We start from the raw sequence: 14211 nt of genomic DNA, 5'->3' as shown, positions 1-14211 counted from the left end.
ATAACTAGTCTCTTAGAGAAGGGGGCTTGTTGGAAAAATGCATTTCTTTAGCCAAGTAACCTTAGAAAAACCTAGGATCTCCATGAGAGCTCAACGTTAATTACCAGAATGGGTTTGTTTAGGGTTTTTTCTCATGCATTTATTGCTACTACAATTTCAAAAAATCTAATTGTATTCTCCAACTCTTACTACAAGATGAAACAGCACATTAACAGAGAGAGCCACCAATGGTTCTTCAATACAGTAGAATAATTTTAGTCTGCCTAGGAGAGTTTTAGTACTCAACAAAAGCACCAGATACTTGCCCAAATACCTTGTCTTTTTCTTACTCACAGATAACGGAGTCAAATTCTATTTAAAGACAGACCTTAAGTTTCAATCCAACTTTTGCATATGCCAAATAATTTTTCAGATGCTCTGTGCATTATTTAGAGCAAGCATCCTACTGGGGTAATCACATACCCCAACATGGAGTTTCATACAGTAGAAGCCTGATGTGATCATCCATATCTACAAGATAATGCTCTGATAAGAATTAAAATTTCACCACTATTTTCATCAGTAAAAGTTAGGTGCACACATTATAGCCCCCCCCAATTAATTACATGTTAATATTATATTAATGACAATATTCACACTGATGGCCCACAGTGCATCTCCCTCAGAACAAATACAAACTTACTGATTTAGATTTTTTTTTCTATCTCAAGAAACAAAACAGAGTTCTACTTTAACTGAAAAGCTTGGACACATGAAAGATGTAAATTCAGATAGCAATGTTAATATGTAAAAACTGCACCATCACTCTGTAAAGCAAAATATCTACAACTCCCCTGTATGATCCTCAATCCTTACAAGCAAGTTAATCTTCCTTTTAAGGCAGGAAAAATATCAAGATGTCTACCTAAGACATGAAGGCAACTTGTATGTGAAATTAACTTAAATGAAAGCATTTTCCTCTGTTCTATTTTTAAGCATTATAAAATAAGGTTCAGATAATGAGCCTTGTTTTTACTCACTTCTAGGATATGCAAGTAAAAGTTATACTCAAGTAGAAAGAAAGCCAGTGTTTTGGGCTTTCCTACATAGGCCCAGCAATCCAATGACCATTGACTCTAAACTGCCTTTTAACAAATAGGTCTCATGGTTCCACATGCCACAGAAACAAGCCAGATCTGAAGTCACAAAACAGAAGTTGGTAAAGGGGATTATTAAGCTTCATAAATGACATCTAAAAGATGAATGCTATTATAAAACCAACATTATTACAAGGGTAGTGGTCTGTGCAAATTTATTTTTGTGTTCTTCCCCTTCCTTCTAATGCTTTTATAACAATCACATATGAGGCAAGACATAGGTGCCTAAATGTGGGGGAAAAAAGTGGCAGTTTTACAAGCTAATTGCATATATATGTATATACACATATACAATCAATTCTCATCATTCACATTAGTTATGTTCTATCAGTTTGCCAAAAACATTGAATTAGCAAATACTGAACTATTGCTCCTAGGGGAAATACAATGGTAGGTTCCTGCAAACCTCTGGTCACAACATTTTTAGCAACCAATACGTAACTTTGTTTTATGTGTGTCTCTGTTGAGACGCCTTATTTAATATATATTGCTGATTAATTAACTTTGAACTTACGGCCAAGGGCACTATAATTCATAGCTGAACTAAGTTTATCTAATACATGTATTTCATTCTTAGGACATACCATAGCATTTCACCATTGCTTTTGGGGGCCATTTTAAATAGTTAAAAGCATCAAAAAAAGGCACAAAAATGCAGGCCTAAATAGACCACAGAGAGGACACTTGTTTACAGCATGAGAGCTGAGAGAAGGCAAAACATTGCCTTACTTGACTTCAGCTGGGAACCTGAATCAGGCAACTCAAATTGTTCATGGTTCTGTGCATGTTTGCAAGTAACTATGAATAAATATTGATTTGGGGGTTACGAATATATTCTGGCAAGTAGTTGAATGTACAAACATAGAATGCATGAATGAGAATTGACTGTATATATGCATATATATGTGTGGGTGCATAGCATATATATAATTATATATAAATAATAGTCTACCTTTTTTTTTCCTATTTAAGAGATGGGGTCTCGCTCTGGCACCCAAGCTAGAGTGCAATGGCATAATCATAGCTTACTGTAACCTCAAACTCTTAACCTCAAATGATCCTCCTACCTCAACTTCCTGAGTCTCTGGGATTACAAATATGAGCCACTGTACCTGGCCAACAGTCTACTTTTAAATAATATTTTCTTGTCACCTAGGTGTTTCCATACACACACACCATCAACTATACTACCCTTGTCCTTTCATCCCAAATGGTCAGCACCAACCCAAAGGCTAACACTGAGGGATAATGTCTAATAACTGCTGATGGGATAGGTTCTTTTCTCTGTTAGGTATCTGAATTAGAGCAATCAACATCAATATAGCTGACCCTTGAACAAGATGAGTTTGAACATTTTCTTCCACCTCTGGCACCCTAGATATAGCATGACCAATTGCTCTTCTTCTTCCTCCTCTTTAGCCTACTCAATCTGAAGACAACTAGGATGAAGACCTTTATAATGATCCACTTCCACTTAATAAATAAATATATTTTCTCTTCCTTATGATTTTCTTAACACTTTCTTTTCTCTAGCTTAGTTTATTGTACGAATACACTAGAGAATACATATAAACATACAAAATATGTGTTAATTGACTATGTTATCGGTAAGGCTTCCAGTCAACAGTAGGCTATTAGTAGTTAAATTTAGGGGGGTGTCAAAAGTTATAGATTTTCAACTATAAGAGGGGTCAGCACCCCAATGCCTGCATTGTTCAAGGGTCAACTGTACTTTACTTCTCAAGTTAAAGGAGCATGTATTTCTCTTTTTCTGGTGTAATACTGTTTCTATGTTTTACCTGTATAGGCTTCAAAAGGTCTCTGGACAGAAATACTCTTTGTTGATCTCCCAGAAAGCGAACAGAAGTTATGGATCCCAAACCAGCTTTGTCCAACAGTGATTTGTACACCTAAAACAAAACAAAAGAAAATGTTTAGCATCGTAAGTGCTATCAGCATAATTCTGGAAATATAATGAGAACTGGCAATTTTCCATGCATACAGAAAATGACAAAGCCATTGAGTTTTTATTTACTACAAATTATCTCATAACAACTATGCAGACACAGATCACACAATTTTTATTCAAACCCAGTAATTTTAACCAGATGCATGTTTGAGAGTCATTAACATACAGGTTTTGGGCCACACATCCATGCTTTCCCAAAAATTAATGCAGAAAATGTGCATATATATTTTTCAGGAAGACAGGGCCATATTTTTAACCAATTCTTAACAGCTGGAAAAAAAATATGAAAAGCAAAATTAACTTTAACCACAACCCTACAGCTGCAAAAATCTCTAACAGTTCTTCTCACTTATGGGCAAAATCTTTATTTTTTTTATTTTTTTTATTTTTGAGACAGAGTCTTGCTTTGTTGCCCAGGCTAGAGTGAGTGCCATGGCATCAGCCTAGCTCACAGCAACCTCAAACTCCTGGGCTCAAGCTATCCTGCTGCCTCAGCCTCCCGAGTAGCTGGGACTACAGGGATGCACCACCATGCCCGGCTCATGTTTTCTATATATTAGTTGGCCAATTAATTTCTTTCTATTTATAGTAGAGACGGGGTCTCACTCTTGCTCAGCTTGGTTTCGAACTCCTGACCTTGAGCAATCTGCCCGCCTCGGCCTCCCAGAATGCTAGGATGAGCCACCGCGCCTGGCCTATGGGCGAAATCTTAACTTTGCTAGCACCACATGCAAGGCACTTCACAATCCTGCTCAGCCTTTGATCATCCTCTCAGCCTTTCCAACTATCCAAATATGACCCTTCCTCCTTTAAGCCCCAGCTCATGTCCCACAAAGCCTGAACTGTCCTCTCCAGACACAGTAATCACTTTTCTCTAATTATACCAGATTTACAATGTGCATACAACACAATCATATACTGACTTTTAGTATCTTTAAAGCCAAAAAATATTATAAGCCAGAGAGAACCTTAGGGATTAACAAAATCAAGGCTGGGAACTCTTACAGGGAGCAAAGCAACAGCTACTACTCAGCTCTAGCCTGTTGCTGCCAGAAGGAAATGCCACAAGGCCCCAGTGTTGCTCTTGGGAGTTGCCCTTGCCTTGCCCTTGCAGTTTTAAAGAAGACAATGGAAATCTCTATTTTTAAGATGCACTCTCCACATTTTTACAAAGAGGCAACTAATTCAAATTTCTGAAAACACTATGATGGCCAAACCAAACAGATCTGTATGTTTACATATGACAATTGATTTCTGACCTCTAACCTAGACATTGCCCACATTCCCTCTATCCCCATTTTTCTTTCTTTTCTTTTTTTGAAGACAGACAGGGTCTTGCTCTGTTGCCCAGGCTGGAGTGTAGTGGCACAATCACAGATCACTATAACCTCAGTCTCCTGGGCTTAAGTGATCCTTCTGCTTCAGCCTCCCAAGTAGCTAGAACTACAGGCGCCTACCACCATATCTGGCTATTTTTTAATTTTTTTGTAGAGACTATGTTTCCCAGCCTGGTCTTGGACTCTTGGCCTCAAGTATTCCTCCTGCCTCAGCCTCTCAAGGCACTGGTATTACAGGTGTGAGCCACTGTACCTACCCTGTTCCCATTTTCAAGTGAAGAAAATAAGGCCCAAGAAAGTTAAGGGACTCATACAGAGTCACAGAGTTCTCAACAGCACTGGCAAAAGATCCTAGGTGCTTTTCTGACTCTTCTGGTCTATTATTTCCCAGATAGTCAAATATAGGCATTACATATATATTATCCTTGTTTAACTCATAATGGATGAAATGCTTCTTCACATAAATTCAATAAGCCCAAGATTTACTCACTATCGCAGGCCATTGAACGATTCGTTCAGAAATTTCAGGAGACTTCCGTTCAGCCAAAACCAAGTTATGCTCTACTAAAAATGCTCTCCTGCGAAGGTTGTAGACATCTATCCATCTTCTCTTCCTCCAAGATTCCCCATCAAACTCCACACACACCTAGACAAACAAAATTGAAAAAAGCAGTTTCAATTAACAAAAGTAAACATTACAAATGCCCAAGCTGAATTATATCCTTATTATTCTACTTGAATCTTTTATCTGGATGTTCTGTCCCCCTTCTTGCTCCCAGTCCACAATAAAATAACCAGACATGAACAAAGCTTTGGCTCCCAAACCATTTTGGAATGCAGAAGTCAAGGGCGTTTGGGACCAGTCTCTGTCTACCAAGTAACCTCCTATCTGAAGTCCAGAAACCAAAGAATCTCCACTTAGCAGGTTTTTACATATGTTAATTTGACATCTGAGCTTTGGGAACTGGAAGAGACAAATCTGAAACCCAAAAGAAGTATCTGCATTTTAATTATTTGTTGACATTGTCTGTGGGTTTCAAATGATTTCCCATCGACACAATCCACCACTTTTGAATTCTGGTAGGATTTAGAGCAAGGCCCAATATATGGCACATATTCAATACATCTTTCAGTTGAATAAGCTGGAAAATTTACCTGAGAGTTTGGAGTCTAAGACCACTGCTTTGTTTGCTAAATATAGAAAAAAGTTTAATAATAAATGACCCCAAAGTTTTCCAGAACTACCTCCAGTTTCTTGTATGGAAGTTAAACTACCTTTGAAATATTGTTTTCCAAGTAATTATAATGTATTTTGCTTCTCACCTGCAAAATACCTTCAACCCTAAGGCTATAACCCTCACAACTCACATAAATATGTTAAGACAAAAAATTCAACCCAAAAGTAGGTTTCTGATAGGAGGCAAAATGGTTCCCAAACCTTAAGGGTCATATAAATGCACCAAACACTCTAGCTCGTTATGAATATGCTAGGATTAATTTATCCTAGATCTTCTTTAATGCTTTTTGCATTTTAATGATTACAATAAACTTCCTCAATACCTGGTGCAAAAAGCACTATTTTTATTTTATTTAATAGTCTGGCCAGACACAGTGGCTCGGCCTGTAATCCCAGCACTTTGGGAGGCTGAGGCAGGAGGATCCCTTCAAGGCCAGAAATTCAAGACCAGCCTAGGCAACATAGCAAGACCCCATCTCTACAAAAAAATGTTAAAATTAGCTGGGTATAGTAGTCCCAGCTACTTAAGAGGCCAAGGTGGGAGGACTGCTTGAGGCCAGGAGTTTGAGGTTACAGTTAGCTTTGATCACGCCACTGCAATCCAGCCTGAGAGACAGAACAAGACACAGTCTCTTTAAAAAGTAAAATAAAACAAAATTCCTCCTCTTACTAAAGAGTTCTCTCATTTTGGTTTCAAGGAATTAGTTCATAGATCTATCATTCACCAACTCTGCTCATAATTTCAAAGACATCACTCATATATTCCTTTTCAACCTGTAGTTTACTAACTAGTTAACTTGAGATTATCTGTCAGAACCCAATTCAAAAATCCTTTCCTCAAAGAAACCTCCCCTTACTAAAGAGCCTCTCTCTCCCAAGGGAGTTCCATCACCTTGCTAATTGTACTCAAAGCTTTGTACTTTTCCTTCCAAGCACTTATCCACATTTTGCATTATTTATTTGTGGTTAACTGACTGACATAAATTCCAATTTGTCAAAGTCTGTCTGCTCTTTTATTTACTATTGTATATCATTGGTATACAGTACCTTGTCAGTACTCCAATGTTTGTTAGAATAAATAAATGAATAAATTATCTCTCTCAATTAGACTCCTATCCTGTTTCTCTCATCTACTTAGGAGGCAGTAATATACCACTAGTCCCAATCCCACAATCCCAAACTGTCTCCAGTCTACTGGATACGTCTAAAATCAATAAAATGTAACATTCCCTTCTTCCCCAACAAAACCTGCATCCTTAACTTCCCAGTCAACTTCACGTACAAAGCTACATATCTTCTTGGTATTGCAGGCTTTTAACTTTGCAGTTATTACTGAATACTTTCTAAATGCAAATAAATATGCAAATATGTGAATACCTATGTGGCAAGACTTTGTATACTACACCCCAGTTATATATTGTTCTATCACTGTAACCAACCAAACGGTCCTTCACAAAGGTGTGCAGAGAGTGCCCATCTTCTTTCCTGTTTCCCAGCCACGGAATCAAGATCCTTTGACATCTCCTCTAAATTGACTAGTTTTTCTGCCTCATTATTCACATTAACTTTAAACCCAACCTAGTTTTAGGTGACAGAGTTTTCCCACCTATTAGCAACATGGTATAAGAGGAATGAGGATATACAAATTCCAGAATCAAAGAGATATATATTTGAATTCCAGCTATACTGAAGCTTTTTTAGAATGACTGTATATACACAAAATAAAATACATACAATTACAAAGGAAACCAATTAACCTGCAACCCAGGTAAAGAACTCTTGCTTAAGTCTAAGTTCTCTGAATCTTGTTTTACTAGCTTCAAAATGAAGGAAATAATACCTATCTCTCATTGAATTGTTAGGTATATTGTAAAAGACAATGTATGTAAAGTACCCGGCAAGGCAACTAGGTAGTTTCAAGACTTCCATGTTCATTCAAATCTTAATTTACTGGGGTATCAATTCTTAAGTTAGGAGTGGGAGAGAGAGGGTCTTCACCATGATTATATCTATTCAGCAAAAAAAAAAGGGTGAAGGATTTAAGATCTTCAGTGCTTTCCCAAAACTTAAGCAATATCACAGTTCTTATCAGATCACTCTTTCAAGTTTAAGATAACCCTAAACCAAAATTCGGACAGGGTCCCTTATTCATATCTAAAGTTTTGAGTGATTGTTTTTTCAAAAAAGTTTAGCTCAATCAATTTAAATTTATGACTTTAAAATACTATGTTGTGTCAGTCAAAAATTCACATTAACTCTGGTTTGAAAAAAGATGACTTTTCAAAAATAAATAAAATCAACAAGTTGTGAGCTTTCTTTAATAATCCTTTAAAAGTTTCCTATCAAAACCATGTATGTCTTTCGGCCGGGCGCTGTGGCTCACGCCTGTAATCCTAGCTCTTGGGAGGCCGAGGCGGGCGGATTGCTCAAGGTCAGGAGTTCAAAACCAGCCTGAGCAAGAGCGAGACCCCGTCTCTACTATAAATAGAAAGAAATTAATTGGCCAACTGACATATATCTAGAAAAAATTAGCCGGGCATGGTGGCACATGCCTGTAGTCCCAGCTACTCAGGAGGCTGAGGCAGTAGTATTGCTTGAGCCCAGGAGTTTGAGGTTGCTGTGAGCTAGGCTGACGCCATGGCACTCACTCTAGCCTGGGCAACAAAGTGAGACTCTGTCTCAAAAAAAAAAAAAAAAAAAAAAAAAAAATGTATGTCTTTCATTTGTGCCTTGAGGTCTGAGATTTTATATTTAAGAACATTCACCTCAAAGAGCCTCTTCTGCAGATATTTCTATTAAAAAAAAATTTAATTCAGGACAAACTAAAGTGACTTTACCAAACTCATACAAGCTGATAAATGTATCTATTAAACAGTGTCTAGTTCAAATTGTGTTCTCTCCCCCATGTTCTCCTGGCCCACACTGTCTGGCTGCAAAGGCCAAAAAGAGGCCAATTATGACTTACTACCTATAACTTCCAAATTTATTCTTCTTTCAACTAGGATATTTTGTAAATGTCTACCTTATTAGCCTATCAAATACCTTGAACAGATATTGGATATTTCATATTAATTATTTCAAGCTAATTTTTCCCCCAAAGAAAATCTCTTTATGATACATGAATATTATATTTAATCAAGCTAATCTTAAAATCTCCCATTCCTAGTATATACTCATTTCACCTGAAAATGTGATTATGAAAACCATCAGAAATGCTAAGGAAAATGTTTCCAAGTTTAAAAGTAGGAGCACAGAATGGCATGGTTTTTAGTCAAGAAGTTTTAATTACATACTTACTCTATGCTCAGCACTACAATGAAGAATATCACTTAATTCACTATTCTACAAATTAAGAAATTAATTCATTATGCTTCTATTTATGTCTTCTTACATCTAAATAAAATGCTTGTCTAAAATCCCAGAGTCTAGCTTTCATTTATAAGGGGTAAACAGTTTTTATTACACTGTACTATGAGTTTCGCATTTTACATGGCTTGACTGGCAGCAGAACTCACCAACATTAAAGCTCCAGTTGTACACAAGGATGGAAGGGTAGGCATTGGTCAAGGCACCCACTTGCTGACAATAACAGGAAATGGTATACATAGATGGCAAGGACTACTTATCTGCCAAGTACCCCTCTCAGGATTAAGAAGGGGCAGAAGACTTAAGGAAAAGGTAGTTTTAAAGGAAGAGATAGACAAGTTAGGGAAGGAGGGCATTCCTAGCATACATAATTATGTGTATGCAGTCAATTAGGAAACAACTTGCTTCATACCCAAGTAGAAAGAGTGGGATAAAAATAAGATTAAAGAAGTCCTTACAACCACATCTAACTAAGATCTGTTGCCACTAGAGAGGAAGAGAATGCTACTGCCCTATCAGATTATTTCTAAACTCTTTCTCCATAATAAAAGTAATAATTTTATGACCCCTTCATTTATTCATTCAAATATTTGAGCACATACTATATGCCAAGCAGCGTTCTAGGTGCTAGGCATACAGAGGCTAGCAAAATAAAGTGCTCTAACCTCGCTCTACCTGAATATTAAAGTCTTGTGTTTAAGGTCTGGAAACAAACTTGGACAAATTATTTAATTTCTTTAAGCCTCAATTTTTGACACTAAAACAATGTAGTTTACCATCTAGGATATTTGTGAGGATTTAATGTCACATAATAACCACTGAATCATTATTATCTATTGTTATTATGTGTTCACCTATTTGTAACCAACTACTAGACACGGTGTCTTTTTGTTACCTAAGTAACTGACTTTGTTACCGTCTCTGTCTAGGTGAAACAAAATTAACAGGCCTTGGACTCATTTAATATCATCTGTAACTACTAGGTAACTACCAAAGCAAGCTACTCTAGAGAAACTTGTATTTGTACTAATACTAGAAGAACAGCTGCACACTACTTGAATTTTATTTATTCATATTCATGTCAGCTGCCAGCCCAATGGCCCCCCAAAACTTAATGTCCCTAAGCCCAGGTGTAAGCATAGTCTTACTTTGTTTCTGCCTACATTTCACCAAGCAAGCACTGATTTTATTGTTTCAAAAACCTATCTTTTGTTAAATACAGTATGGCCCCTAAACTTAAGCCAGTTACTTCATCTGCTACTCAACTAAGGAATATAGGGATAAATCATGATTTAAAAAGAGAAACAGAGTAGACTGGCACCTCACACTGGTCAAGACTCCTTTTCCCAAATCTATTTCCTCATTCTGAAAAAGATACAACCATCTCCTCAAAGGTTGAAGAGGGCAGGGAGATGTGGAATAAAAAACATATATAAATATATATAAAACCTCCTAGATTTCTTGACTAATCCAATAGGTCCTCAATCACTGCCAGGGAAGAGAAGGGAACACTTAGTCTCTCATTATCTGCCAAAGAACTAAAGACTGTAAAGTTTAAATAAAATCTTGTTTTCATTCAAATCAGATAAAAACAAAGGCAAAGAAAATTTTACTTGGTAGGTGAAATAAACCACAAAAACCATGATGGAAATCTAGTACACAAAGCCCATTTTACATAGAAAGGTTATTAACCTAAAGCAAATAGATTGGTCATCCCTGCATCAGAATACATTATCTTTATAAACATCAAAACCTGATTTGGTAGAATAAGTGGAATGGGAAAAAAAACAAACCTCACAGTGTATGACAGGAGCCCTTTTGTGGCACAGCTCTTGATCACAAATGTGATGGTTAAGAGCAGGGGTCCTCAAACTTTTTAAACAGGGGGCCAGTTCACTGTCCCTCAGACAGTTGGAGGGCCGGACTATAGTTTAAAAAAAACTATGAAAAAATTCCTATGCACACTGCACATATCTTATTTTGAAGTAAAAAATCAAACGGGCAAAAACATCCGAATGTGGCCCGTGGGCCATAGTTTGAGGATGCCTGCTTAATAGGGTAGCTTCTGAAGTAAAACTTCCTGGATTAAACAGAATACAGGCTATGCCAATTCCTAGGTATGTGACGTTGGGCAAGATACTTAATATCCCTCAGGCACAATATTTTCATCTGTTAAATGGAGAAAGTAGTAGTACCTACTTCCAAGATCTGCTCTAAGAATTAAATAAGATCATGGCTGTGAAGTGCTTTGCAAAATGCTTGGCATGTGCTCAATGGTCATTTCTCCCTGTCAACATGAAGACAGGGACACACAAAGCTTAAAAATATATAACCACATATCCTTTTCCTACAGCCTTTTGTAGACTAATACTAGTTTGGGCATGCACTGTCACTGTGAAATGTTCAAATGAACCGTGTTTCAGAAATCAACACATCTTCAACTGTCAATGCTGAAACTTGCTTCCTTTATTTGAGCACAGTTTTCAAGAAAAAGCAAAGATGAGGACCAAGTGAAGATATATCCATTACCCAGAGTGTAAATATCTTCTGTTCTGACAAGCTTCCTTCAAGTTATCACCACTTTGGAGTCTTTGTGAGAATCCTTTTTTATTTTTGCACAAAGGAGTCTTTGTTGGTATAATGGCTTCCTCACTGGTTGTTCCCAGACAATCCTTTCAAACCAATACTTCTATTAGAAAGCACAATCAGAATTCATCTCTTTGAAGAGATCTAACAGAAAAAGGTTCCGAGTGTCATTCTGATTTAAAAAATCACTGGCTGCACTTGTTCCCATTTCTCTCCCTCCCCTCAAACATCCAAGTGTGATATTTTGAAGCCATTCCTCCAATATACCATATACGGTGCAGCTCCACCCCATCCCTCCATATATGGCCATATCCCACACCCACCCACGGACTCATCTGAGACAACCAGGAACCCAACCCTGCCCTGACCCACCATATACGGACAGATACCCAACCTAAACGCCAAACAGAACTAAGCTCCTCCCTCTACACTCACTTCATTTTTGACAAGTCTGAAAGTTTTTTCAAAAAGTTGAGTGGAGAAATCAAGAAGTGCAAACAAACAAAAACGCATCTGAAGTACTTCCAAGCACCAACCCTCAATTCTTTACGATTCCAAACGTCACCCACTTGCCCAACCTAATACTAACAATAACACTATTGCTTTTGTAAAAATAATCCGACAGCCCTAGTGGGGGCACAGCACCGGCATTATTGAAGCCTGTCTAAACAACCCTAAGCCCATTATTAAACCCAAGCAGCCAGGAACTCTAGGCCAAACACACCTCGGCTCTACACAACCATTTCAAAGACTTTCAAGGTCTAGTTTTCTGCACCTTTAGATCAGATGCCAACTTTCTGGTCGCCCCGGTTTTCAGAAAACGGAGGGAGGGGACCGACCGTCGCGTTACCAAGGTAACTGCGAAACGTCCGGGCTGCCGAGGCCCGGGAGCCGTTTTACCTTCAGGTCTTTCTTGGTAACATCAGTGTGGGAGACAGCTCGAATGGTCCCGGAGTGCCAGGGCCACTCGGCGACGCGCTCCACATCCCAGCTGTCGTGGCCGCCTTCGCTGCCGTCGGCTACGAACAGACTGAGGAATCGCTTCCCCACCAATACCGGCCAACTTTCTCCGAGCGTGAGCACCATGGTTTCCACGCCTGCAGGAAGGGCTCCTCCCTGCCAAAACACAAAAACAAAATGTGATGGGGGCGGCCGGTTGGGGAGGGGGGACGGGAAGGGACGGCGGGGGAGAGGTCCAAGCCCTGCACCGAGGACGCGACCCCAGGAGGACCCCGCACCCGAGCCGTCCACCCGCGCCCTCCCCGCCCCCCAGGTCCCTCCCCCACCGCAAACACGGCCCAGACGCCTCGTGACCCTCGCTCTCCCAAGTTTCGCTTTCCTAAAACCTTAAACCTAAACGCAGAGGGAGTGAGGGGAGAATTATTTGAGGCTCAAGTGGATTTCAAAGTGTTCATTCCTCACGCCGGAAAAGAAAAGGCCCCCAATGCAGAGGGCCTGTCCGGGGCGGCCGGGTCCCCGCCCCGGACGGCCCCGCGGAGAGGGTGGGAGAGCCCGCGATTCCGCACTTGCCCCGCCGCCCCGCCCCGGCACCCCGAATCCCGGCCGCCGACCCCCGGGCGCCCGTCGCCAGGACCTGCGCACCGCCGGCGGGGCCGCGCGCTCGGTGCCTTCACCTTTCTTCCTCCTCTCCCCGCAGCCGAGGCCGCGGCGCTCTTACCCCGCCTCCCGCCTCCCTGAGTCACCGGCGACGGCCGCCGTTTCCAGCCGCCCAGCAGACTCTAGCTCTGACTTCGTTCAAGAGCTCTCACAAGACACGCACAGCCTCCCCGGCCCGCCCCCTCGGAGCCGCTTCGGCCGTTCATTGGCTGAGGTACAGAAGCTGGGCGAGGCTTCTGGGGAAACAGACCATCACTATTGGCCAGCCTAGAGAAGGCGGGGCGAGAGAAAAAAAACAATTCCTTGGCTGCCTCCTCCCTTTACCCTCCCCCTTCCGACTCCCAGGCGACCCCCATTAGGTTAAAGTACACAGAGAGTAAGCGAGAGATCCCTCCGCCACAGGCCTATTCTTTCCGTTTATTGCCTCACAATATACAAAAAGTCCCGCGAAATCGGTTATCAACTTTGAGGACCGGAGGAAAATTGCCGTGACGCACAGATAATACTGAATGACGAGACCCTAGGCTTGAAGTGGCTATTGGATTACTCTTCAAGTGCGTAGGCTGTCGACCGAAGATGGGCCTTCCACTTGGCGGAAGAATCTCACAGGAAGGAGTGAGACCGAAGCAGAGTCTTTAGGGGGGGAAGGGAAGGGAACGTGCGGTTTCAGGCGTACTCAGTTAGAGGGAGGAGCAACAGTGCTCTGGAGGCTCGTGCGCAGGCGCTTCTCGGAGCAGGAGCTCTAGCTTGGGCTGCTGGGCGAAATGGCCGCGGGAGGCGGGGCTCACGTGGTGCTGATCATGGAACGTCTAAAGTCCGCCATTTTGAAGGGTAAACGAAGAAAGCCATGGGTCATTGGAAAATGATGTTCATTAAATCTAAAAAAAAGAGGCTATTCAGTACAATGTAGAATTTTTTTATGTAAAAGGGGGAGGAGAAGATATTCTGAGAATTACAAAGAAA

General features: G+C 40.3%; 1 protein-coding gene across 5 annotated transcripts in view; it reads right to left on the bottom strand.

Annotated features, from left to right (window-relative positions):
* The window catches only part of KDM3A (lysine demethylase 3A), a 57745-nt gene extending 44342 nt beyond the window's left edge, over positions 1 to 13403 (bottom strand). For 2 of the 5 annotated variants that reach the window (XM_012774325.2, XM_076000955.1), the window contains exons 1-4: positions 13310 to 13403; positions 12532 to 12747; positions 4933 to 5088; positions 2936 to 3046 (exon numbers count right to left, since the gene is read on the bottom strand). In XM_012774325.2, the coding sequence (XP_012629779.1) occupies positions 2936 to 3046; positions 4933 to 5088; positions 12532 to 12717 (453 nt within the window). In that variant the 5' untranslated portion in view covers positions 12718 to 12747; positions 13310 to 13403. Of the gene's footprint in view, positions 1 to 2935; positions 3047 to 4932; positions 5089 to 12531; positions 12748 to 13225 lie in introns of all 5 variants that reach the window. The other 3 variants (XM_012774326.2, XM_076000953.1, XM_076000954.1) reach the window with 2 other exon arrangements.
* Between the last annotated feature and the right edge of the window lie 808 nt (positions 13404 to 14211).

This window comes from Microcebus murinus, chromosome 3 (genome assembly GCF_040939455.1).
Source record: "Microcebus murinus isolate Inina chromosome 3, M.murinus_Inina_mat1.0, whole genome shotgun sequence".
In the NCBI taxonomy this organism is placed as follows: domain Eukaryota; kingdom Metazoa; phylum Chordata; class Mammalia; order Primates; family Cheirogaleidae; genus Microcebus; species Microcebus murinus.
This window is presented reverse-complemented; position numbering and strand designations above follow the sequence as displayed.